This window comes from Oncorhynchus keta, chromosome 1, assembly GCF_023373465.1.
Source record: "Oncorhynchus keta strain PuntledgeMale-10-30-2019 chromosome 1, Oket_V2, whole genome shotgun sequence".
NCBI classification, from domain to species: domain Eukaryota; kingdom Metazoa; phylum Chordata; class Actinopteri; order Salmoniformes; family Salmonidae; genus Oncorhynchus; species Oncorhynchus keta.
In genome coordinates this window covers 99,822,582-99,849,265 of record NC_068421.1, presented here as the reverse complement: position 1 = coordinate 99,849,265, position 26,684 = coordinate 99,822,582, and the positions used below count along the sequence as shown (strand labels likewise).

The window sequence follows — 26,684 nt, the reverse complement described above, 5'->3', positions numbered from 1 at the left end:
CCTCCACTTCTCCTCTAGTTTAATAAAATACATCCCTCCACCTCTCCTAGTTTAATACAATACATCCCTACACCTCATCTAGTTTAATAAAATGCATCTCTCCTCTAGTTTAATAAAATACATCCCTCCATCTCTCCTCTAGTAGAATAAAATACATCTCTCCTCTAGTTTAATAAAATACATCTCTCCACTTCTCCTAGTTGAATTAAATACATATCTCCTCTAGTTTAATAAAATACATCTCTCCACTTCTTCTAGTTTAATAAAATACATCCCTCCTCTAGTAGAATAAAATACATCCCTCCTATAGTTTAATAAAATACATCCCTCCATCTCTCCTATAGTTTAATAAAATACATCTCTCCATCTCTCCTCCAGTAGAATAAAATGCATCCCTCTAGTAGAATAAAATACATCCCTCCTCTAGTAGAATAAAATGCATCCCTCTAGTAGAATAAAATACATCCCTCCATCTCTCCTCTAGTAGAATAAAATGCATCCCTCCTCTAGTAGAATAAAATGCATCCCTCCTCTAGTTTAATAAAATACATCTCTCCTCCAGTAGAATAAAATACATCCCTCCATCTCTCATCTAGTTTAATAAAATGCATCTCTCCTCTAGTTTAATAAAATGCATCCCTCTAGTAGAATAAAATACATCCTTCCTCTAGTAGAATAAAATACATCCCTCCTCTAGTTTAATAAAATACATCTCTCCTCCAGTAGAATAAAATACATCCCTCCATCTCTCATCTAGTTTAATACAATACATCCCTCCACCTCTCCTAGTTTAATAATATACATCTCTCCTCTAGTAGAATAAAATGCATCCCTCCTCTAGTAGAATAAAATGCATCCCTCCTCTAGTTTAATAAAATACATCTCTCCTCCAGTAGAATAAAATACATCCCTCCATCTCTCATCTAGTTTAATACAATACATCCCTCCACCTCTCCTAGTTTAATAATATACATCTCTCCTCTAGTTTAATAATATACATCTCTCCTCTAGTTTAATAAAATACATCTCTCCTCTAGTTTAATAAAATACATCCCTCCACCTCTCCTAGTTTAATAAAATACATCTCCTAGTTTAATAAAATACATCTCCTAGTTTAATAAAATACATCCCTCTCCTAGTTTAATAAAATACATCCCTCTCCTAGTTTAATAAAATACATCCCTCTCCTAGTTTAATAAAATACATCCCTCCATCTCTCCTCTAGTTTAATAAAATACATCCCTCCTCTAGTAGAATAAAATACATCCCTCCCCTAGTTTAATAAAATGCATCCCTCCATCTCTCCTATAGTTTAATAAAATACATCTCTCCTCCAGTAGAATAAAATGCATCCCTCCTCTAGTAGAATAAAATACATCTCTCCATCTCTCCCCTAGTAGAATAAAATACATCCCTCCATCTCTCATCTAGTTTAATAAAATGCATCCCTCCTCTAGTTTAATACAATACATCCCTCCATCTCTCCTCTAGTAGAATAAAATACATCCCTCTAGTTTAATAAAATACATCCCTCTAGTTTAATAAAATACATCCCTCCATCTCTCTAGTAGAATAAAATACATCCCTCTAGTTTAATAAAATACATCCCTCCATCTCTCCCCTAGTTGAATTAAATACATCCCTCTAGTTTAATAAAATCCATCTCTCCCCTAGTTGAATTAAATACATCCCTCTAGTTTAATAAAATACATCCCTCCACCTCTCCTAGTTGAATTAAATACATCCCTCTAGTTTAATAAAATACATCCCTCCACCTCTCCTAGTTGAATTAAATACATCCCTCTAGTTTAATAAAATACATCCCTCCACCTCTCCTAGTTGAATTAAATACATCCCTCTAGTTTAATAAAATACATCCCTCCACCTCTCCTAGTTTAATAAAATACATCCCTCCTCTAGTTTAATAAAATACATCCCTCCTCTAGTTTAATAAAATACATCCCTCCTCTAGTTTAATAAAATACATCCCTCCACCTCTCCTAGTTTAATACAATACATCCCTCCACCTCTTCTAGTTTAATAAAATACATCCCTCCACCTCTCCTAGTTTAATAAAATGCATCCCTCCACCTCTCCTAGTTTAATAAAATACATCCCCTCCATCTCTCCTCTAGTTTAATAAAATACATCCCCTCTATCGCTCTAGTAGAAGATTAAAATGGCTTGAAAAAGAACAAACCTGAGTGTTGCTGGACTTAACCACGGGAGGCTGGTGAGGGTAGCGCGGCTCATAGTAATGTGAATGGTATGAAACCATGATTTTAATGTGTCGATACCATTAACTCCAGCCACCCGTGGACTTACCATCCATATTTCCCCAGCCAATAGATACTGCAGATTTGGTAACTGTGCTATAGTGAAGTAAGGTTCTCTGCTAGGTAGTACAGGCTGTATGCATTGCAGGTAATGCAGCAGATGTTACACAGCGAAGACAACAGTCTGTAAAGCCACAGCCGACCAGACAGACGCCTGTATCTACCGTCTGTCTCACACAGCTTGGCGTAAGCCTCCCTATTGGTAGATAGACCAATGTCCTGGCCCAATCCTTGTGCTTGCTCCATTAGATGCATGTCTTCCATTATCTCTGATGTCATCTGACCGAACCACTGGGCGTTGACCGCTGCTACCGACACACACAGGAAGTATACCCCAATCTACAGCGAGAGACAAAGTGTATCAATGTATGAAAGCGGCTGCATAGAGGAATGAGTCCCTGACAAGGTTACAGATCTGGGGGAAAATCTCAATTGCATTCTCGTCTCCTTCTCAAAACCCATTGAGAGAGCCAGAGGTCCCTCCCTTCGGACCTTCTCCAATGGGTTATGAGGTGAGGATTCTCCCACGGTCAGGACTCCTCGTGTACCTGGAAGGTCTCCCTGGGAGAATCTGTTGCATACTTCATGTCCTCTCCTTTTCATAACCCATTGGACCTCTGGCTTTCTCATCCAATGGGTTTTGAGAAGGAGATGAGTATGCAATTGAAATTTTCCTTGTCATCTAGCAGGGTGGTAGGGTCAAGGGTCCGGGTTACCTGGAAGGCCTCTCTGTCATCTAGCAGGTCTGCAGGGTGGTAGACAGCGAACAGCGTCAGGTTGAGGAAGGCACAGAGAGAGCCCAGGTGAAGGTAGAACGGAACCAGTCTGCTCTGGATCAAACCAAATGTGTGTCTGTTCAGGTGGCTGTCCATCACCAAGCCTGATCAAAAACACACAGGAGCCATATAGGAGTACTGTCCATCATACACCCTCTCACAGGGATAAGGGGATCAGAGGTCAAGTTACTTACTTGATATGCAGGTAAACCAGATCTGCATGCCCCAGTAGGTGGACAGCAGCACCAGTTGCAGCAGTTTGGCAGAGAGGCTGGGATTCCCTTCAGTGGTCATTGTCAGTCCAGCCGTCTCCTTCCACCTTTCTCTCTGCCTGGATCCCTGTAAGCAGACACACAGGGTTATATCTCTCTGACCCTGTCCCCCCACTAAGTCTCCAGCAGTAGCAGGTTACTGGACCAGAGGTGAAAGTCTGGTTACAGAATAACAGCAATGTACAACTAGCTAGCTACTCAACTTAACTCTGTTTCCCTTGTAGCTATAAGAATCTGACTACATGTTAATTACATTCTCTAGTCGGAACGTGGCAATGTCTTGGAAAACGCACCTCAATCCAGTGATGGGAGATGTCAGTGTACTAATTATGCCAACTGACAAATCAAGATGATTAAAAACGAGGAGCATTACAATGAAACATTTCCGTCAGTATTGTAGGCAAGCTAATATTAAAGCAACCAATGCTAGGCTTCGCATTTTCATGGAATCCAATGGGCTGCTAAAGCATTAGCTAGCCTAGCATGCTGATGAAAAAGACAAAACTAGCAGTACTTCAATCTTATCCATTTATAAGAGAATTCTGTTCATTGACCAGTGTTCAACACCATTAGTGCCCTCCAAGCTCAGGACCCTGGAACTGAACACCTCCCTCTGCAACTGGATCCTGGACTTCCTAACAGGCTGCCCCCATATAGTGAGAGTAGGCAATAACACACCGCCATGCTGACCCTCAACACTCCTGCATGGCTGCGCACGACTCCAACATCAAGTTTACTGACAACATGATGGTGGTAGGCCTGATCACCGACGACGATGAGACAGTCTATAGGGAAGTCAGTGACCTGCCAGGACAACAACCTCTCACTCAATGTAGCAAGACAAAGGAGCCGATAATGGACTACAGGAAACAGAGGGTCGAGCATGCCCCCATCCACGGGGCTGTAGTGGAGTAGGTTGAGAGCTTCAAGTTCCTCTGTGTCCACCTATGTACACAGTCACTGTGGGGACAATGTCATCGATGCACTTATTGATGAAGCCAGAGATGTGGTGTACTCAATGCCATCAGAAGAATCCCGGAACATATTCCAGTCTGTGATAGCAAAGCAGTCCTGTAGCTTAGCATCTGCTTCATCTGATCACTTGTTTTATTGATCTAGTCACTGGTGCTTCCTGCTTTAATTTTCGTTTGTAAGCAGGAATCAGAAGGATAAAGTCATGGTCAGATTTGCCAAATGGAGGGAGAGCTTTGTACGCGTCTCTGTGTGTGGAGTAAAGGTGGTCTTGAGTGTTTTCCCCTCTGGTTGCACATTTACCATGCTGATAGAAATTAGGTAAAACGGATTTGAAGTCTCTGGCCACCAGGAGCTCCGCCTCTGGATGAGCGTTTTCCTGTTTGCAAATGGCGGTATACAGCTCATTGAGTGTGGTCTTAGTGTCAGCATCGGTCTGTGGTGGTATGTAGACAGCTACGAAAAATACAGATGAAAACTCTCTAGGTAGAGTATCTCATGATAAGCTGTTGATCACACTACCTCAGACGAGCAAAACCTTAAGACTTCCTTAGATATCGTGCACCAGCTGTTGTTTACAAATATACATAGACCGTCACCCGTTGTCTTCCCAGAGGCTGCTGTTCTATTCTGCCGATGCAGTGTATAACCCGCCAGATGCATTTTATTCACGTCGTTGTTCGGCCACTTCTCAGTGAAACAAGATATATAAGTGCTTTTAGCATGTCCAATTTATTTTCCAGAGATTGTACGTTGGCCAGTAGTACGGATGGCAAGGGCAGATTAGCCAATCATCTGCAGATTCTCCAGGCCCCCCGATCTCTTTCTGCGATATCTTTTCCGTCTCTTATCTCCTGTGAATGACGGGGATGAGGGCCTGTTCAGGTGTCTGGAGTAAATCCCTCGTCTGACTCATTTAAGAGAAATTATTCGTCCAGTTCAAGATGGGTAATCGCAGTTCTGATTTCGATAAGATCTTTTTGTCATAAGAGATGGTAGCAGCAACATTATCTACAAAATAAGTTACAAACAATGCTTAGAAAACAAACAAAATAGCACTGTTGGTTAATTAAGAGCCCATGAAACGGCAGCCATCCTCTCCGACGCCATCTTACACTTATGTAAATGTAATATTTATTTTATTAGCAAACATTTCTAAAAACCTGTTTTTGCTTTGTCATGATGGGATCTTGTATATAGATTGAGGGCAAAAATAAACAATTTCATCAGTTTTAGAATATGGCTGTAACCTAACAAAATTTTGGGAAAAGTCAAGGGGTCTGAATACTTTTCCAAAGGCACTATACGCTGCTGCTACTGTTCATCTATCCTGTTGCATAGTCACTTTATCCCTACCTACAGTACCAGTCAAAAGTTGACACACCTACTCATTCAAGGGTTTTTCTTTATTTTGACTATTTTCTACATTGTAGAATAATAGTGAAGACATAAACTATGAAACAACGCAGTAACAGAAAAGTGTTCAGTCAAAATATATTTTGTATTTCAGATTCAAGGTAGACATCCTTTGACAGTTTTGCACACTCTTGGCATTCTCTCAACCAACTTCACCTGGAATGCTTTTCCAACAGTTCCCACTTATGCTGAGCCTTTGCTTTCACTCTGCGGTCCAACTCATCCTAAACCATCTCAATTGGGTTGAGGTCGGGTGATTGTGGAGGCCAGGTCATCTGATGCAGCACTCCATCACTCTCCTTCTTATAGTCCTTACACAGCCTGGAGGTGTGTTCTGTCATTGTCCTGTTTAAAAACAAATGATAGTCCCACTAAGACCAAACCCGATGGGATGGCATATCGCTACAGAATGCTGTGGTAGCGTGCCTTGAATTCTAATTAAATCACTGACAGTGTCACCAGCAAAGCACCATCACACCACCACCTCCACGCTTCACGGTGGGAACCACACATGCAGAGATCATCCGTTCACCTCCTCCTCCATGCTTCACAGTGGGAACCACACATGCAGAGATCATCCGTTCACCTACTCTGCATCTCACAAAGACACAGTGGTTGGATCAAAAAAATCTCTCATTTGGATTCATCAGAACAAAGGACAGATTTCCACCTGATGTCCATTGCTCGTGTTTCTTGACCCAAGCAAGTCTCTTATTAGTGGTTTCTTTGCAGCCATTCGACCATGACCTGATTCACGCAGTCTCCTCTGAACAGTTGATTTTGAGATGTGTCTGTTACTTGAACTCTGAAGCATTTATTTGAGGTGCAGTTAACTCTAATGATCTTATCCTCTGCAGCAGAGGTAACTCTGTCTTCCTTTCCTGTGGCGGTCCTCATGAGAGCCAGTTTCATCATAGCACTTGATGGTTTTTGCAAATACAACTTAAGAATCTTTCAAAGTCCTTTGAAATTCTCCAGATTGGCTGACCTTCATGTCTTAAACAACCCTTGTGTAGTCTTAACATTCTGTATACTCCCCTTGTCTTAAGGGTAAAAAAAGTGGCCCGCCTTCACTAAACCCCTAAAATAAAGTAGCTTAATTGAATTTTAAATGCCAAATCTATTTTGCATGAAGAAACAACCCGTCATTCTTCAAACTTTGAATATCTGGGTTTTCCCTCTTCACCATGCAGAAAGACTGATTAAATGCAGTCTACACCACTCTTAACACACCTATCAATAGTTATTTACTAAAGTAGAGGTTTATTATTATTATTGCTTAAGGTACTGCATAGGTGTAAACTTGTGTGCAAGAGACAGCACTTGTATTGCCTAAGAAAGAAGCAGAAATGTGAAAAGTAGTCTTGATTGCATTATATTGAAGGGAAACAATACATCTTGAACCTTTTTGGCAACATAGTGATATATACTTATACACTGTACAATGAGGAATTCAACTACAAAAGACTAGTCTTCTCACATGTTTTAACCATTGCCCCCACCCACAAGGTGTATAAACAATAAACTAGATACAAAACAAAAATGTGAACATAAATCAATGAACTCTACTAGCACATGTAGGAAAGTATGCAAGTGTGTGTGCATGGACTTTGCAGATGTATTTCTCACATGTGCAGCACATGGTATTTGTTTTACAGTCCTTTGGCTCTCCTTTCTTTGAATGTGTGGGGTTACAAGAGCCTTTCCCAGCTGCTCCAGGAACATCCTCTTGTTCCACTTATCAGGCATCCAGGTAGGGTTGATCTTGTTCCATATCACGAAGGCATTGTATGAGGACACATCAATGATGTTATGGAAGATGACCAGGGGCCAGCGGGCAGTCATCCTGCAGCTGTCAGTTCCAATCACCTTGTCCACACCTCTTTTGTTGTGGTTGTAGTCCAGGATGATATCTGGCTTCCTGTCCTTATGATCACTGATCTTAGCCGTTTTGTGCATTGTGCTCAGGAGGACCATATTCTTGTTCCTCTTTGTGAGGTAAGAAACTAGAGTGGTGGTGAAGGCAAACTTTGATGAGAAGGCCTCTCTCCCACTTTGTGTTGAGGAGTGCAGGGGGATCTCAGGCTTGTTCTTTCTAACTGTGCCAACCATGGTGATCTTCTTCTGGAGCTGCTGGCTGAGTTGATAAGAGGTGAAGACATTGTCCCACGGGACATTGTGCCCCATCAGTCGATCTGTCACACCAAGCACAACCTGCATCCCCTGGTTCTTCTCCGGGCCTTCACTGGTCGGCTTCCCTGTGTAGACTTGCATCTTCCAAGCGTAGCTGCATTGTGTGTCACAGGCCACCCATATCTTGATGCCATACTTTGCTGGCTTGCTGGGCATATACTGCCGGACAGGACAGTGACCTTTAGACAAGAGATTACTGTCAGTATTTACTTTGTCACAGAAAACAATCACTTAAATCAATGATATTACAGCAATACATAATAAAATTAACAGTGAATCACATTACAGATATGAAAATAAAAATGTACCTCTGAATAGAACCAGTTGCTTTAGGCCCAGGGTTGTAGAGGTATGGCAGACACTCCACCCACTTCTTATGGCTGCCAGTTTGTCTCTCACACATCTTGACTCAGTTATCAAATCTTAGCATTCTTGAGACCGTGTGAAAGACTGTGGCATCATGGCACGGAAAATCGCCCTTCCACTCTCTGCATCCCAGAGACTACATGTAGCCTCGCCTCAGGCCCTTAGCAGCCCTATATAGACACGCAGGTCAACCTCATCCATCCTTTTCGAGTTGTCTCCAATTTTGTAGAAACATGTAGAATGTTGAGGTAATGTCCTGGGCAACTGCATGCCTTGTGGGCCCTGGGGCCATCCTTATGACATTTGTGCTGCCTTCCTGCCCTGGTTGTCATATGGTGACAAGGACCATGTTATTTTGCTGTTCTTTGACAAAAATGTATCTTTCAGCTTGGGGGATTTCTCCATCTGAAGATGATTCATCGTGCTCTGGGTTGTATTCTTCCCCATCTTCTTCTTTAGATACCTCTTCTAAACCATTGTTTTCTTGTTTCTCCTGGACATCTGAAGAAAATAAAAATCAGATCTACGACCTGTTGGGCACTGAAACGTTGCACTCATGGCTTCAGCAGAGAGAGAACTGGAGGGACTGTCATCTGCAGCACCTTTATAGCCTCTGACTGCATTCACCATTAGCAAATAATATTTAGTTAGTCTGAAATTGTTTTTATTTTGTCTGTGAACTTGAGTCATGTGTGGGGTCGTGGAGGGGAGATGCTGCACATGCACGTCTAAGTTCAATCAGTAGCACACAATCTCAATTTCTCATTGTTGGTGTGTAAATAACTACTGGGACAAATGACCCTAAGAATCTTTGTACCCTGGTGGTGTACAGCTTTCATGGAAATATGAACAAAGGCAATGTTTAACTTTTTCTAATGTTGGGGTCACTCTAGGAAAAGTCAACTAATTTCAAGTTGAAAAAATACAATTTAGGGTGTTTTCTCTGCTGTTAAACATAGTGGCGGGTCATTTTTGATACTTAAGACAATAAGAGTTAAAGTAATGAATGAACTAATTTCTCTTTGCCATAATATGGACTTGGTCCTTTACCAAATACCTTCTGTACCACCCACCCCTACCTTGTCACAACACAACTGATTGGCTCAAATGCATTAAGGAAAATTCCACAAATTCACTTTTAACAAGGCACATCTGTTAATTGAAATTCATTCCAGTTGACTACACCATGAAGTTGGTTGAGAGAATGCCAAGTGTGTGCAAAGCTGTCAAGGCAAAGGGTGGCTACTTTGAATAATCTCACATTTAAAATATATTTTGATTTGTTCAACCTATTGGTTCCATGTGTTATTTCATAGTTGATGTCTTCACTATTCTACAATGTAGAAAAGTCTAAAATAAAATAAAAACCCTGGAATGAGTAGGCTATCCACATTTTTGACTGGTGCTCTATACGTTATGTAAAGTTACATATCGGTACTGGTACCCAGTGTATATATAGCCATGGTATCGTTAGTCATTGTGCATTTATTCCTCATTATTTTATTTCAGATGTTTCCTCTCTGCATTGTTAGGAAGGGCACGTAATTAAGAATTTCACTGTTAGTCTGCAGCGGTTGTTTACAAATGAAATTCGTCTCCCTGATCTTGGAAAAGCCGCGTTGTGACTAGAGAGTAATTTAAGTGTAGTCCGATTCTTACGGCTATTTCCCAACAGCTTTACACTGTTGTGTCCCTTGATTATTTCGACCCCAGAACCATGCTATGTTGTTTTAGGTCTCTATGTAACGTTAGTGATGCCTCTTGTCGTAATGTGCGTTTTGCCCTATATTTTTTTTATTTAATTATATATATTTTTTTATGTAGGTTTAATCCCCGTCCCCGGAAAAAGGCATTTTTTTGTAGGCCGTCATTGTAAATAATAATGTGATCTTAACTGACTTGCCTAGTTAAACATGTGGGTTTTTTAATCCGTCTGACAGCATAACATGACTAACTAACTGCAGACATACTTAGCCCGCAAACTGGTTACAGCATGCTACATAGTTAGGCAGCTAACGTTAGCCGGCAAGCCATTTGATCAGGGTGGGACATAACAAGCCAGCTTCAATGTCACCTTCAACGAACTACGTAGACGAGCTACTTGTTGTCATGTTTCAAGAGGTACTGTAGCTGCTGGCGAACTGCTGCCTACCTGGCAGCTTAGCTACCCAATTATGAGAAGTCAAGACAGGCTTGCTAACTAGCCACCTAAATTGTGCAAAGTTGTCTAATCGTGCATAACGATTTGTAATCAGTGCTTTTCATGATAACGTCCATTAATCTCTATTTAGGAAATTAATGTTATTTCAACAGCACCTCAAATAGCTACCAGTTTGTTGCAGTCTTGAAAACGACACCTTTCCTTGCTGACTGGAGACAGAGGCGCTCTTCTTCTTCGTTGGAGATGAGTCTGCGGATACAGCTTTAAGGTGCACTGCCACCTACTGTACTGAAGTGTGAGGCCAGTCACGGCCAACCTATCTGAATTATTCTTGTTCGTAAAATGAAAATAAATATTAATACTTGCACCACCAACTAACCCTATACCTATACACCACTATTTCATTTAAAAAAACTACACTCATTAAGAACCCTCTACCCCATTCCACTACTTTGACGCTATCTGCTCCTGTAACTCTTCTGAAGTCAGATCTCGTGTACCAAAATACTTATCTGCAGTTTCCACCACAATATATATTTTCTGTGATTTACGTTCTCTCTGGCACAGTTGATAACCATTGCTATGAACGCTAAGAAACCAGCCTTACTGAAGCATACAGTACCAGTCAAGAGTTTGGACACACCTACTCATTCAAGGGTTTTTCTTTATTTTTTACTATATTCTACATTGTAGAATAATAGTGAAGACATAGTAGCAAGCCTATATTGGAGTCCAGAATAGCGACACTGCCCTCTGGTGTTTAAATTAAGAACTGTCATTGAACCCATTGAAAATAGGCGATCTCAGCGGAGAAATATTGTAAAACATGTTTTTTTAAACGACGAAATAGAACAAGCGTAAAATTATTACAAATGAGTGCAGAGATTGAAGAAATTGCAGAAACTTCTGAAGTGGAGAAAGTGAGGAATAGGATGAACATTCTGAAAATGAAGGAATACAAGGAATGGGGAAACAAAAAAATGTTATGTAGAAAATGGCAACCATTGGTCGAGTACTAGAGTTTGAGGCTACAAAAGAGGATTTTGATTCCCATTTAGAGCGTTTTGAGCGTTGGCTGGCTGCAAATTAAATCAAAGATGGAAAGAAAGCAGACGTATTTCTCAGTGGTTTGGGTCCAACTGAGTATGGATTGCTGAAAGGTCTCATTGAACCAATAAATGCAGTGGAGTTGACCTATGCAGGTCTGGATATTTATGGATTTTTTTTGATTGCTCTAAGACCCACATTGGTGTCAATGTTGGTATGAAGGAGTCAATATCAATTGAAAAAAACAGTTTCTTGAGGCACACTAATTTCTTTCAATTTTGTCACAAATTCATAAGTTTCTTTAATGAAGCTTTGATGTTTCCGTGACAGAGGATTTATTAAATAATCTAAATACTCCGCTATTCTATATGATTCAGAACCACAATCCGATACAATCGGCCTACCACATGGAACCTCTGAAGGAATGGTCCAAGCCTCAGGAGGTTTGTGGATTTTAGGCAACAAATAAAATTGTCTGGGGGCGGTGGGTATCTGGTCCATATAGGTAAAACATTTGTGTCTGTAATGTATTTATTCTCATAAAGTTCCCCTATAATCTGCCTCATTTTTCTTTGGGTCTCCTGCTGCAATGAATGAGTCAGTGGTCTATAATGTTTAGAATTACTCAATTGCCTATTCGCCTCTATCAGATACTGGGTTTTATCCAATATAACAATATTTGATCCTTTATCTGCTGGTTTTATAACTGTTTGAATTCTTACTTAAGGAATTTAAAGAATTCCGTTCTTGTTTTGTAAGATTATCTTTTCCTGCCATATAGAACCTACATTTTTATTTATTTATTTATTTCACCTTTATTTAACCAGGTAGGCAAGTTGGGAACAAGTTCTCATTTACAATTGCGACCTGGCCAAGATAAAGCAAAGCTGTTCGACAGATACAACGACACAGAGTTACACATGGAGTGAAACAAACATACAGTCAATAATACAGTATAAACAAGTCTATATACAATGTGAGCAAATTAGGTGAGAAGGGAGGTAAAGGCAAAAAAGGCCATGGTGGCAAAGTAAATACAATATAGCAAGTAAAACACTGGAATGGTAGTTTTGCAATGGAAGAATGTGCAAAGTAAAAATAAAAATAATGGGGTGCAAAGGAGCAAAATAAATAAATTAATTAAATACAGTTGGGAAAGAGGTAGTTGTTTGGGCTAAATTATAGGTGGGCTATGTACAGGTGCAGTAATCTGTAAGATGCTCTGACAGTTGGTGCTTAAAGCTAGTGAGGGAGATAAATGTTTCCAGTTTCAGAGATTTTTGTAGTTCGTTCCAGTCATTGGCAGCAAAGAACTGGAAGGAGAGGCGGCCAAAGAAATAATTGGTTTTGGGGGTGACTAGAGAGATATACCTGCTGGAGCGTGTGCTACAGGTGGGAGATGCTATGGTGACCAGCGAGCTAAGATAAGGGGGAACTTTACCTAGCAGGGTCTTGTAGATGACATGGAGCCATGTACTATGTACTAAAGGAAGTATAGTTCCTTTGAATTAAAGTCTGCATCGTATTAGACACTCCCTGTAGCTTAGGCTCCCAGTGTGATGGACCAATGAATGGTACTCTTTGGTTGTCAGTATTATAATTAAAATGATCAAGTAATTTTAATTTTCTATGATAAGTGTGCAAGTCTCTCCTGAGCTCCATACGATCGATCTTAGCGGGTGTCGGAATAAACATAAGGCCCTTCTCCAGAAGTTGCTGTTCTGCCTCTGTAAGTCTAAAAGTAATCGATAGATTCAGTACATTAGAGTGTTGGGGAGTAATATCAATACACTCTTCCCCTCTTAATAGTTGAACTGGTCTAGCCAGTAATTTAAAATGTTTACAGCTGTATCTGGTCTCCAATGTATTGGATCATCCTGCATTGTGTGAAATCTAAGTTTATTCAGATCCAGTAGTTCCCTACAATTTTTCTGAATATACTGATTCAATTGATTCAGAACATTCTGCTTTTCCCATGAAAGCTCATCCGAAAAGTGTATGATGGGAACATAAACCTGTGCATGAGGAAAAACTTCAGTTGTTTTATTCAGTAGCTGTTGCAACTGCTTGACTGCACCCACTGATGAAAACACACAGAAGGTGGTTCTCTGTTTCTCCAACTTGCCTATCACTCCTGCAATATGTCTAAAGGTTGCTCCCGGAAAGCTATCTGTGTGTTAGTGTCTGTAAAGCTAGGACACTAACAGGGCAAGGTGTCTGGTAACATGACCGAATACAAACAGTGCAGCTATTCCCTCCGCAAGGCTATCAAACAAGCTAAGCGTCAGTACAGAGACAAAGTAGAATCTCAATTCAACGGCTCAGACCCAAGAGGCATGTGGCAGGGTCTACAGTCAATCACGGACTACAGGAAGAAATCCAGCCTAGTCACGGACCAGGATGTCTTGCTCCCAGGCAGACTAAATAACTTTTTTGATTTTTTTTTTTTCGCTTTGAGGACAATACAGTGCCACTGACACTGACACGGCCTGCAACGAAAACATGCGGTCTCTCCTTCACTGCAGCCGAGGTGAGTAAGACATTTAAACGTGTTAACCCTCGCAAGGCTGCAGGCCCAGACGGCATCCCCAGCCGCGCCCTCAGAGCATGCGCAGACCAGCTGGCCGGTGTGTTTACGGACATATTCAATCAATCCCTATACCAGTCTGCTGTTCCCACATGCTTCAAGAGGGCCACCATTGTTCCTGTTCCCAAGAAAGCTAAGATAACTGTGCTAAACGACTACCGCCCCGTAGCACTCACTTCCGTCATCATGAAGTGCTTTGAGAGACTAGTCAAGGACCATATCACCTCCACCCTACCTGACACCCTAGACCCACTCCAATTTGCTTACCGCCCAAATAGGTCCACAGACGATGCAATCGCAACCACACTGCACACTGCCCTAACCCATCTGGACAAGAGGAATACCTATGTGAGAATGCTGTTCATCGACTACAGCTCGGCATTCAACACCATAGTACCCTCCAAGCTCGTCATCAAGCTCGAGACCCTGGGTCTCGACCCCGCCCTGTGCAACTGGGTACTGGACTTCCTGACGGGCCGCCCCCAGGTGGTGAGGGTAGGCAACAACATCTCCTCCCCGCTGATCCTCAACACGGGGGCCCCACAAGGGTGCGTTCTGAGCCCTCTCCTGTACTCCCTGTTCACCCACGACTGCGTGGCCACGCACGCCTCCAACTAAATCATCAAGTTTGCGGACAACACAACAGTGGTAGGCTTGATTACCAACAACGACGAGACTGCCTACAGGGAGGAGGTGAGGGCCCTCGGAGTGTGGTGTCAGGAAAATAACTTCACACTCAATGTCAACAAAACTAAGGAGATGATTGTGGACTTCAGGAAACAGCAGAGGGAACACCCCCCTATCCACATCGATGGAACAGTAATGGAGAGGGTAGCAAGTTTTAAGTTCCTCGGCATACACATCACAGACAAACTGAATTGGTCCACTCACAGACAGCATCGTGAAGAAGGCGCAGCAACAGGAGGCTGAAGAAATTCGGCTTGTCACCAAAAGCACTCACAAACTTCTACAGATGCACAATCGAGAGCATCCTGGCGGGCTGTATCACCGCCTGGTACGGCAACTGCTCCGCCCTCAACCGTAAGGCTCTCCAGAGGGTAGTGAGGTCTGCACAACGCATCACCGGGGGCAAACTACCTGCCCTCCAGGACACCTACACCACCCGATGTTACAGGAAGGCCATAAAGATCATCAAGGACATCAACCACCCGAGCCACTGCCTGTTCACCCCGCTATCATCCAGAAGGCGAGGTCAGTACAGGTGCATCAAAGCTGGGACCGAGAGACTGAAAAACAGCTTCTATCTCAAGGCCATCAGACTGTTAAACAGCCACCACTAACATTGAGTGGCTGCTGCCAACACAGTGACACAACTCCAGCCACTTTAATAATGGGAATTGATGGGAAATGATGCAAATATATCACTAGCCACTTTAAACAATGCTACCTAATATAATGTTGCTTACCCTACATTATTCATCTCATATGCAGGTGGTATCCGATTTTAAGTACCTTGGCATCATACTTGATTCCATCCTCTCTTTTAAAAAGCATGTGAAAAAGGTAATTCAAATAACTAAATTCAATCTAGCTAATTTCCGATTTATACGAAATTGTTTGACTACAGAGGTAGCAAAACTGTACTTCAAATCTATGATACTCCCCCACTTAACATACTGCTTGACTAGTTGGGCCCAAGCTTGCTGTACAACATTAAAACCTATTCAGTCTGTCTACAAACAGGCTCTCAAAGTGCTTGATAGGAAGCCCAATAGCCATCATCATTGTCACATCCTTAGAAAACATGAGCTCTTGAGTTGGGAAAATCTTGTGCAATACACCGACGCATGTCTTGTATTCAAGATCCTTAATGGCCTGGCTCCCCCTCCACTCAATATTTTTGTTAAACAGAAAACCCAGACATATGGCAGCAGATCCACAAGGTCTGCCATGAGAGGTGACTGTATAGTTCCCCTAAGGAAAAGCACCTTTAGTAAATCTGCATTCTCTGTGAGAGCTTCCCATGTCTGGAATACACTGCCATCAGACACACATAACTGCACCACATATCACACTTTCACAAAATGCTTGAAGACATGGCTAAAGGTCAATCAGATTTGTGAACATGGTCCCTAGCTGTGTGTTGCCGCTTTCCATGTTGTCTGTAGCTTACATTTAAGTAAGTGAGGTATGGAAACACTTTGTTGCTTTTATGAATTTTGTCTTGCTGCTTTTTGTTCTATGTTGCTCTGTCTGTATGCTATGTCTTGCTTGTCCTATGTTGCTATGTCTATGGTGCTATTGTCTATATTGTAATTGTTTTTAATAACCTGCCCAGGGACTGCGGTTGAAAATTAGCCGGCTGGCTAAAACCGGCACTTTCACTGAAACGTTGATTAATGTGCACTGTCCCTGTAAAAATAAAATGAACTAAACTATATACTGTACTCTATATCATCGACTGCATCCTTATGTAATACATGTATCACTAGCCACTTTAACTATGCCACTTTGTTTACATACTCATCTCATATGTATATACTGTACTCGATACCATCTACTGTATCTTGCCTATGCTGCTCTGTACCATCACTCATTCATATATCCTTATGTACATATTCTTTATCCCCTTACACTGTGTATAAGATAGTAGTTTGGAATTGTTAGTAAGATTACCTGTTGGTTATTACTGCATTGTCGGAACTAGAAGCACAAGCATTTCGCTACACTCGCATTAACATCTGCTAACCATGTGTATGTGACAAATAAAATGTGATTTGATTTGAATGCACGCAAGGTTGGAATCCCCAATAAAAACCACAGGTTTTGTAATCTCAATACTCCAATAATTTATTTTCCTTTCAGTTCTAGAATGACATGTGGGATAAAGAAGTGTATCCCTTTTTACAGGTTCCAGTATTAGTTCTGTCCCAGGTTCCGTTTCTTTTCCGTTTTCCATTGCTACCATACCCTGCTGGTTACCTTGTTGTGAACCTGTAGTAGAATTGGATAAAACCATGTCATCCATCAAAACAGCCACATTATTCAATGGTAGTATTAGGCTATCCCTGTTATTCCCCGTCATCTCCAATCCCCCCGATGTTAAGAGTACATTTGAGTGCTCTCTACCTGGGATTATCAAGGCTGGGACTTTAGGTGGGGCCAGATTCTCTCTTGGTCGTTGAGTTTGGGGATTAGATATCTCCTTGCTCTTCTTGATTGTTGGGGTAAGTCTGAAGCTAGTCCCTCCACTCTTTGCAGGGCCTAATTTCCGAGGGGTGACACAGGTTTCCCATAAGAGGGGAGATAGTTGGTTAGTAGGTGAGCTCATAGAGGGAACCACTCTACGGGGAGAAGTAGGCCCCACATGAACCTCCACCTGTACCTCCCTTCCCTGTATACCCCCAACAAACCCTGTGGTATTGCTGTTGGTAGTCAGGCTATGGTTAATCGGGTTGTCTACAGGAATACTGGAAGACTGTTCCTTAACCATATTACCCCTTACCGAGTTGTCACTCGATCCCCCTGGAGTATTCCTGCATATTCCAGAGTCCCTATGGGCCTTGGCTCCCATTAAGGCCCTGCCAGTCGGTGACTTGCTAGTCACTGCAGCCACATAACTGGAATTAGCCTGATGAGAGGTTATCAGTTTAGTAGAGGCAAGTGGGTCAATGGGTTTTTGCAGCATGTCTTTTAAGGTAGTTACTGAAGAAGATGTAAATGTATGTTTGTATCTGGCCTTTGCCCACATCACCACCTTCTCTAAAGCTTCCTGGTTATAGGTTGAGGTATTCTGAATGCATAAGGCAATTACCCCGTCATAATGCTCCCTCAGAATATGCATATTATTCTCCATCCACCTGCTGGTGTTAAGTTTTACCTTTGCCAGAGTCTGTTGGGCGAGGAGGGTTTAATAAAGGCCGCCAATTTATTCACCTGTCTTACCATACCTGCTGGAAAAGAATGATTAACCGCAGAGTAATCTAAGATTTCTGAGTGATGAATTGCTTGTAAAGCCTTAAAATATCCCTTCGTGAGGGTTATATCATGCAGAGGAGGAATACTCCCAGTTTCTCCAGTAGACTCACCCTGATCATGTAGGTTAACTAGAGCCTGGAAACGGTTGTGTACTGGCACTGCCATGGTAAAGACCCAATAGCCAGAACCCTTGCTGGGAAACCCAACTAAAAGAAGGGATCATATAAACGTTAAAATCCCCCCCACAATATATAATTAGACCCAATCAACTAAAGAAATATATATACCCACACAGAGGACAAAAACAATTAAGAAAATGATATTATAAACCAAAAACACAAAACAAATATTGGCCCTATTTTAGAAAAAAAAAACTCCAATGAAACAAAACCCAATATAACAGGAGATAATGGAGGTCAACTCACAAGAAGAAACTATACCAAGTCCAGGGAACTATCCGTAGATCTTCCGGCGCCGACAGAGATGGCCGCCTCGCTTCGCGTTCCTAGGAAACTATGCAGTTTTTTGTTTTTTTACGTGTTATTTCTTACATTAGTACCCCAGGTCATCTTAGGTTTCATTACATACAGTCGAGAAGAACTACTGAATATAAGATCAGCGTCAACTCACCATCAGTACGACCAAGAATATGTTTTTCGCAACGCGGATCTTGTGTTCTGGACAGGAACAGAACAGGACAACGGAATGGATCACATGCAGCGACCCAAAAAAACAACTCCGAAAAAGAGGGAAATGAGGCGGTCTTCTGGTCAGACTCCGGAGACGGGCACACCGTGCACCACTCCCTAGCATTCTTCTTGCCAATGTCCAGTCTCTTGACAACAAGGTTGATGAAATCCGAGCAAGGGTAGCATTCCAGAGGGACATCAGAGACTAACGTTCTGTGCTTCACGGAAACATGGCTCACTGGAGAGACGCTATCCGAAGCGGTGCAGCCAACGGGTTTCTCCACGCATCACGCCGACATAAACACCTTTCTGGTAAGGAGAGGAGCGGGGGAAAAATTTGAAATTTGATTTGAACTAATTTTCTCCTACAACAAGTCCTTGTCTGTTGCCATCTGGTGGTTGCTCCAGAAATGGCAATTAAGCCTCATACAGGCCTCAACCCCTAAAAAAAATTAGGGGAGGGAGGAAGGGGAATGTATACCAGAGAGCAGTCCGTACGAAATCTCCACTATAGGTTCGGTTGTTACTCCATAAAAACAATCTCTCTAGGAAAGCACTCCACACTAAGGTGAGAGGGAAAAAAACTCTCCCCTCTCAAGTGGGAGAAAAACACTCCATTCACAAGTGATCACTCCTTTATGGTTCAATTCTGATAGTGGTTCAGCTTCAATCCACTCCAAACTTTAACTTTAAACAACACTGCTAGCTAGCCAGCTAGCCCCGAATAGCAGCACTGTAGAAATTATTACACTCAGCGGAACGACTTGATTAGTGTAGTGCCAACAACGCAGCTACTGCCAGCTAGCCTACTTTAGCAGTACTGTATCATTTTAATCATTTTAGTCAATAAGATTCTTGCTACGTAAGCTTAACTTTCTGAACATTCGAGACGTGTAGTCCACTTGTCATTCAATTTCCTTGCATTAGCGTAGCCTTTTCTGTAGCCTGTCAACTATGTGTCTGTCTATCCCTGTTCTCTCCTCTCTGCACAGACCATACAAACGCTCCACACCGCGTGGCCGCGACCACCCTAATCTGGTGGTCCCAGCGCGTACGACCCACGTGGAGTTCCAGGTCTCCGGTAGCCTCTGGAACTGCCGATCTGCGGCCAACAAGGCAGAGTTCATCTCAGCCTATGCCTCCCTCCAGTCCCTTGACTTCTTGGCACTGACGGAAACATGGATCACCACAGATAACACTGCTACTCCTACTGCTCTCTCCTCGTCCGCCCACGTGTTCTCGCACACCCGAGAGCTTCTGGTCAGCGGGGTGGTGGCACCGGGATCCTCATCTCTCCCAAGTGGTCTTTCTCTCTTTCTCCCCTTACCCATCTGTCTATTGCCTCCTTTGAATTCCATGCTGTCACAGTTACCAGCCCTTTCAAGCTTAACATCCTTATCATTTATCGCCCTCCAGGTTCCCTCGGAGAGTTCATCAATGAGCTTGATGCCTTGATAAGCTCCTTTCCTGAGGACGGCTCACCTCTCACAGTTCTGGGCGACTTTAACCTCCCCACGTCTACCTTTGACTCATTCCTCTCTGCCTCCTTCTTTCCACTCCTCTCCTCTTTTTACCTCACCCTCTCACCTTCCCCCTACTCACAAGGCAGGCAATACGCTTGACCTCATCTTTACTAGATGCTGTTCTTCCACAAACCTCATTGCAACTCCCCTCCAAGTCTCCGACCACTACCTTGTATCCTTTTCCCTCTCGCTCTCATCCAACACTTCCCACACTGCCCCTACTCGGATGGTATCGCGCCGTCCCAACCTTCGCTCTCTCTCCCCCCGCTACTCTCTCCTCTTCCATCCTATCATCTCTTCCCTCTGCTCAAACTTTCTCCAACCTATCTCCTGATTCTGCCTCCTCAACCCTCCTCTCCTCCCTTACTGCATCCTTTGACTCTCTATGTCCCCTATCCTCCAGGCCGGCTCGGTCCTCCCCTCCCGCTCCGTGGCTCGACGACTCATTGCGAGCTCACAGAACAGGGCTCCGGGCAGCCGAGCGGAAATGGAGGAAAACTCGCCTCCCTGCGGACCTGGCATCCTTTCACTCCCTCCTCTCTACATTTTCCTCCTCTGTCTCTGCTGCTAAAGCCACTTTCTACCATTCTAAATTCCAAGCATCTGCCTCTAACCCTAGGAAGCTCTTTGCCACCTTCTCCTCCCTCTCTGCAGATGACTTCGTCAACCATTTTGAAAAGAAGGTCGATGACATCCGATCCTCGTTTGCTAAGTCAAACGACACCGCTGGTTCTGCTCACACTGCCCTACCCTATGCTCTGACCTCTTTCTCCCCTCTCTCTCCAGATGAAATCTCGCGTCTTGTGACGGCCGGCCGCCCAACAACCTGCCCGCTTGACCCTATCCCCTCCTCTCTTCTCCAGACCATTTCCGGAGACCTTCTCCCTTACCTCACCTCGCTCATCAACTCATCCCTGACCGCTGGCTACGTCCCTCTCGTCTTCAAGAGAGCGAGAGTTGCACCCCTTCTGAAAAAACCTACACTCGATCCCTCCGATGTCAACAACTACAGACCAGTATCCCTTCTCTCTTTTCTCTCCAAAACTCTTGAGCGTGCCGTCCTTGGCCAGCTCTACCGCTATCTCTCTCAGAATGACCTTCTTGATCCAAATCAGTCAGGTTTCAAGACTAGTCATTCAACTGAGACTGCTCTTCTCTGTATCACGGAGGCGCTCCGCACTGCTAAAGCTAACTCTCTCTCCTCTGCTCTCATCCTTCTAGACCTATCGGCTGCCTTCGATACTGTGAACCATCAGATCCTCCTCTCCACCCTCTCCGAGTTGGGCATCTCCGGCGCGGCCCACGCTTGGATTGCGTCCTACCTGACAGGTCGCTCCTACCAGGTGGCGTGGCGAGAATCTGTCTCCTCACCACGCGCTCTCACCACTGGTGTCCCCCAGGGCTCTGTTCTAGGCCCTCTCTTATTCTCGCTATACACCAAGTCTCTTGGCTCTGTCATAACCTCACATGGTCTCTCCTATCATTGCTATGCAGACGACACACAATTAATCTTCTCCTTTCCCCCTTCTGATGACCAGGTGGCGAATCGCATCTCTGCATGTCTGGCAGACATATCAGTGTGGATGACGGATCACCACCTCAAGCTGAACCTCAGCAAGACGGAGCTCCTCTTCCTCCCGGGGAGGACTGCCCGTTCCATGATCTCGCCATCACGGTTGACAACTCCATTGTGTCCTCCTCCCAGAGCGCTAAGAACCTTGGCGTGATCCTGGACAACACCCTGACGTTCTCAACTAACATCAAGGCGGTGTCCCGTTCCTGTAGGTTCATGCTCTACAACATCCGCAGAGTACGACCCTGCCTCACACAGGAAGCGGCGCAGGTCCTAATCCAGGCACTTGTCATCTCCCGTCTTGATTACTGCAACTCGCTGTTGGCTGCGCTCCCTGCCTGTGCCATTAAACCCCTACAACTCATCCAGAACGCCGCAGCCCGTCTGGTGTTCAACCTTCCCAAGTTCTCTCACGTCACCCCGCTCCTCCGCTCTCTCCACTGGCTTCCAGTTGAAGCTCGCATCCGCTACAAGACCATGGTGCTCGCCTACGGAGCTGTGAGGGGAACGGCACCTCAGTACCTCCAGGCTCTGATCAGGCCCTACACCCAAACAAGGGCACTGCGTTCATCCACCTCTGGCCTGCTCGCCTCCCTACCACTGAGGAAGTACAGTTCCCGCTCAGCCCAGTCAAAACTGTTCGCTGCTCTGGCCCCCAATGGTGGAACAAACTCCCTCACGACGCCAGGACAGCGGAGTCAATCACCACCTTCCGGAGACACCTGAAACCCCACCTCTTCAAGGAATACCTAGGATAGGGTAAGTAAGGGTAAGTAATCCTTCTCACCCCCAACAAGATTTAGATGCAAGTGGCTGTTCCACTGGGTGTCACAGGTGTTTGCACCAATTTGTAAGTCGCTCTGGATAAGAGCGTCTGCTAAATGACTTAAATGTAAATGTAATGTAAATGTAAAATCTTCATGTGTACACACAGTGGTTTTGGGAGTACTCACCAACCCAGAGGGTTAGGGTTAGGTGTTTGGTGGAGCAAACAAAGAGACACGGAGGAAGGCAGGAGAGAGAAGCTATGAGCAGCCAAGACGCGAGCACCAAGACGCGACTGTGGGCTTCGTTGTAAACAGAATATCGTGCGGCTAGACCGACATTTCAAGTCTGTACATGCACTTAAGTTCGGTACTATGGAATGGACGAATGCTATGCAATTTAGCCGGTTTTCGACTGAGAGACAGCAGCCCGAATCAGTGCTTGAACCGCGGCCGGAGGACCCTGTGATTTTGCAGTGTTTTGAAAGTGAGTTGTCCGTGGAGCAGCAGCTGGTGGACGAGGGTGATCAGACGGCAGGTGCGTCGGCGGCGGTGCAGCCAACCAGTCAGGTCGGTAGTGAACTGTGCTCGGAACCCAGGGAGCAAGGCTGCGTCGTGGCGACTTCCACGGAGAGCGAGAGTGATGAAGACGGCGGCGTGCCGTCCCGAATTGAGGTTTGGAGTAATGCAATTTTGACTCATTTACATTACATTTACATTTACATTTAAGTCATTTAGCAGACGCTCTTATCCAGAGCGACTTACAAATTGGTGCATTCACCTTATGACAGCCAGTAGAAGTCACTTTACAATAGTGCATCTAAATCTTAAGGGGGGTGAGAAGGATTACTTATCCTATCCTAGGTATTCCTTAAAGAGGTGGGGTTTCAGGTGTCTCCGGAAGGTGGTGATTGACTCCGCTGTCCTGGCGTCGTGAGGGAGTTTGTTCCACCATTGGGGGGCCAGAGCAGCGAACAGTTTTGACTGGGCTGAGCGGGAACTGTACTTCCTCAGTGGTAGGGAGGCGAGCAGGCCAGAGGTGGATGAACGCAGTGCCCTTGTTTGGGTGTAGGGCCTGATCAGAGCCTGGAGGTACTGAGGTGCCGTTCCCCTCACAGCTCCGTAGGCAAGCACCATGGTCTTGTAGCGGATGCGAGCTTCAACTGGAAGCCAGTGGAGAGAGCGGAGGAGCGGGGTGACGTGAGAGAACTTGGGAAGGTTGAACACCAGACGGGCTGCGGCGTTCTGGATGAGTTGTAGGGGTTTAATGGCACAGGCAGGGAGCCCAGCCAACAGCGAGTTGCAGTAATCCAGACGGGAGATGACAAGTGCCTGGATTAGGACCTGCGCCGCTTCCTGTGTGAGGCAGGGTCGTACTCTGCGGATGTTGTAGAGCATGAACCTACAGGAACGGGCCACCGCCTTGATGTTAGTTGAGAACGACAGGGTGTTGTCCAGGATCACGCCAAGGTTCTTAGCGCTCTGGGAGGAGGACACAATGGAGTTGTCAACCGTGATGGCGAGATCATGGAACGGGCAGTCCTTCCCCGGGAGGAAGAGGAGCTCCGTCTTGCCGAGGTTCAGCTTGAGGTGGTGATCCGTCATCCACACTGATATGTCTGCCAGACATGCAGAGATGCGATTCGCCACCTGGTCATCAGAAGGGGGAAAGGAGAAGATTAATTGTGTGTCGTCTGCATAGCAATGATAGGAGAGACCATGTGAGGTTATGACAGAGCCAAGTGACTTGGTGTATAGCGAGAATAGGAGAGGGCCGAGAACAGAGCCCTGGGGGACGCCACCTGGTAGGAGCGACCTGTCAGGTAGGACGCAATCCAAGCGTGGGCCGCGCCGGAGATGCCCAACTCGGAGAGGGTGGAGAGGAGGATCTGATGGTTCACAGTATCGAAGGCAGCCGATAGGTCTAGAAGGATGAGAACAGAGGAGAGTTAGCTTTAGCAGTGCGGAGCGCCTCCGTGATACAGAGAAGAGCAGTCTCAGTTGAATGACTAGTCTTGAAACCTGACTGATTTGGATCAAGAAGGTCATTCAGAGAAAGATAGCGGGAGAGCTGGCCAAGGACGGCACGTTCAAGAGTTTTGGAGAGAAAAGAAAGAAGGGATACTGGGGACATAGAGAGTCAAAGGATGCAGAAAGGGAGGAGAGGAGGGTTGAGGAGGCAGAATCAGGAGATAGGTTGGAGAAGGTTTGAGCAGAGGGAAGAGATGATAGGATGGAAGAGGAGAGAGTAGCGGGGGAGAGAGAGCGAAGGTTGGGACGGCGCGATACCATCCGAGTAGGGGCAGTGTGGGAGGTGTTGGATGAGAGCGAGAGGGAAAAGGATATAAGGTAGTGGTCGGAGACTTGGAGGGGAGTTGCAATGAGGTTAGTGGAAGAACAGCATCTAGTAAAGATGAGGTCGAGCGTATTGCCTGCCTTGTGAGTAGGGGGGGAAGGTGAGAGGGTGAGGTCAAAAGAGGAGAGGAGTGGAAAGAAGGAGGCAGAGAGGAATGAGTCAAAGGTAGACGTGGGGAGGTTAAAGTCGCCCAGCACTGTGAGAGGTGAGCCGTCCTCAGGAAAGGAGCTTATCAAGGTATCAAGCTCATTGATGAACTCTCCGAGGGAACCTGGAGGGCAATAAATGATAAGGATGTTAAGCTTGAAAGGGCCGGTAACTGTGACAGCATGGAATTCAAAGGAGGCGATAGACAGATGGGTAAGGGGAGAAAGAGAGAATGACCACTTGGGAGAGATGAGGATCCCGGTGCCACCACCCCGCTGACCAGAAGCTCTCGGGGTGTGCGAGAACACGTGGGCGGACGAAGAGAGAGCAGTAGGAGTAGCAGTGTTGTCTGTGGTGATCCATGTTTCCGTCAGTGCCAAGAAGTCGAGGGACTGGAGGGAGGCATAGGCTGAGATGAACTCTGCCTTGTTGGCCGCAGATCGGCAGTTCCAGAGGCTACCGGAGACCTGGAACTCCACGTGGGTCGTGCGCGCTGGGACTACCAGATTAGGGTGGCCGCGGCAACGCGGTGTGGAGCGTTTGTATGGTCTGTGCAGAGAGGAGAGAACAGGGATAGACAGGCACATAGTTGACAGGCTACAGAAGAGGCTACGCTAATGCAAAGGAGATTGGAATGACAAGTGGACTACACGTCTCGAATGTTAGAAAGTTAAGCTTACGTAGCAAGAATCTTATTGACTAAAATGATTAAAATGATACAGTACTGCTGAAGTAGGCTAGCTGGCAGTGGCTGCGTTGTTGACACTCCACTAATCAAGTCGTTCCGTTGAGTGTAATAGTTTCTGCAGTGCTGCTATTCGGGGGCTAGACTCAATATGAACACTATATTGTGGGTATACACCCTTCAGTTAAACGAATTGACAATAGTCGCACCAGTATGTCCCGAGTACAGGAATTCCTCCGCATTATGTCGGAGGGCAAGGCCGATGAAGGACTGTGTTTTCTGGATAACTACAGACGTGTGTCTGAGTGGTATGGTCAATGTGACGACCGTGGTTTAGCACCATCCACGTTAAAAATGTACCGAGCCGAAGTTAGAGGTTTCCTGAATTATCTTATTCAGTTCCGGCCAAATGGTATGCAAGCTAAGGTCGTTGAAATTCGAAAGATGTTACTCTGCTTGGCGAAGATGGACAGGGACAGGGAAATCAGGCCTCATCTGAGTGGAATGACCTCAGACACAGCACTCTTCTTTTTCACATCCTGCGGTCAACCCTACGGTAATCTGTGTGAGTATGTGGGGCAAATCTTTGCAGAGTTTGGCATTGGAAGTAAAGTGACCTTCGGTACAATTCGACGCAGTGTTGCCACGTTGAACTTTAACTAAGGGTCGGTTACAGACCGGGAACTGTTGCTGACCATATGTGTCACTCTCTGGAAACGCAGGCACGGCACTACCGGTACCATAATTTGCCCCAAAATGCCAGCCGGGCCCGGACACTGATTGAGGGACAAATCAATCCATGATTAACTGATTAAATAAAGCATATTTGTTTGAAATTCACCCTTGTATTTGTGTCATTATGCATTAAAATGATTAAAAATG

The 26,684-nt window shown here is 44.7% G+C and overlaps 2 protein-coding genes and 1 long non-coding RNA gene across 9 annotated transcripts in view; all 3 read right to left on the bottom strand.

Annotated features, from left to right (window-relative positions):
- Nucleotides 1-26,684, bottom strand: part of si:ch211-121a2.4 (transmembrane protein 205) — a 42,337-nt gene that overhangs the window by 3,508 nt on the left and 12,145 nt on the right. For 3 of the 5 annotated variants that reach the window (XM_052468871.1, XM_052468874.1, XM_052468876.1), the window contains exons 2-4: nt 3,307-3,451; nt 3,053-3,216; nt 74-2,675 (exon numbers count right to left, since the gene is read on the bottom strand). In XM_052468871.1, coding sequence (XP_052324831.1) covers nt 2,373-2,675; nt 3,053-3,216; nt 3,307-3,451 — 612 coding nt within the window. In that variant the 3' untranslated portion in view covers nt 74-2,372. The remainder of the gene's footprint in view (nt 1-73; nt 2,676-3,052; nt 3,217-3,306; nt 3,452-26,684) is intronic. The other 2 variants (XM_052468875.1, XM_052468878.1) reach the window with 2 other exon arrangements.
- Nucleotides 5,744-11,152, bottom strand: LOC127909003 (piggyBac transposable element-derived protein 4-like). Of its 2 annotated transcripts, none has more exons than XM_052468866.1 (3): nt 10,648-11,152; nt 8,274-8,832; nt 5,744-8,144 (listed from the first exon to the last, which is right to left on the bottom strand). In XM_052468866.1, the coding sequence occupies exon 3, from the start codon at nt 8,119-8,121 to the stop codon at nt 7,258-7,260; it is 864 nt and encodes a 287-aa protein (XP_052324826.1). In that variant the 5' UTR covers nt 8,122-8,144; nt 8,274-8,832; nt 10,648-11,152; the 3' UTR covers nt 5,744-7,257. The 2 variants fall into 2 exon arrangements, with proteins under 2 accessions (XP_052324826.1, XP_052324829.1); XM_052468869.1 differs by having other exon boundaries at nt 10,661-11,152.
- On the bottom strand, nt 16,934-19,470 carry LOC118375200 (uncharacterized). 2 transcript variants are annotated; one of them, XR_008069482.1, is made up of 6 exons: nt 18,491-19,470; nt 18,176-18,271; nt 17,968-18,040; nt 17,593-17,718; nt 17,217-17,351; nt 16,934-17,081 (listed from the first exon to the last, which is right to left on the bottom strand). It is a non-coding gene; the product is annotated as an uncharacterized LOC118375200 (long non-coding RNA). The 2 variants fall into 2 exon arrangements; XR_008069483.1 differs by having other exon boundaries at nt 17,968-18,037.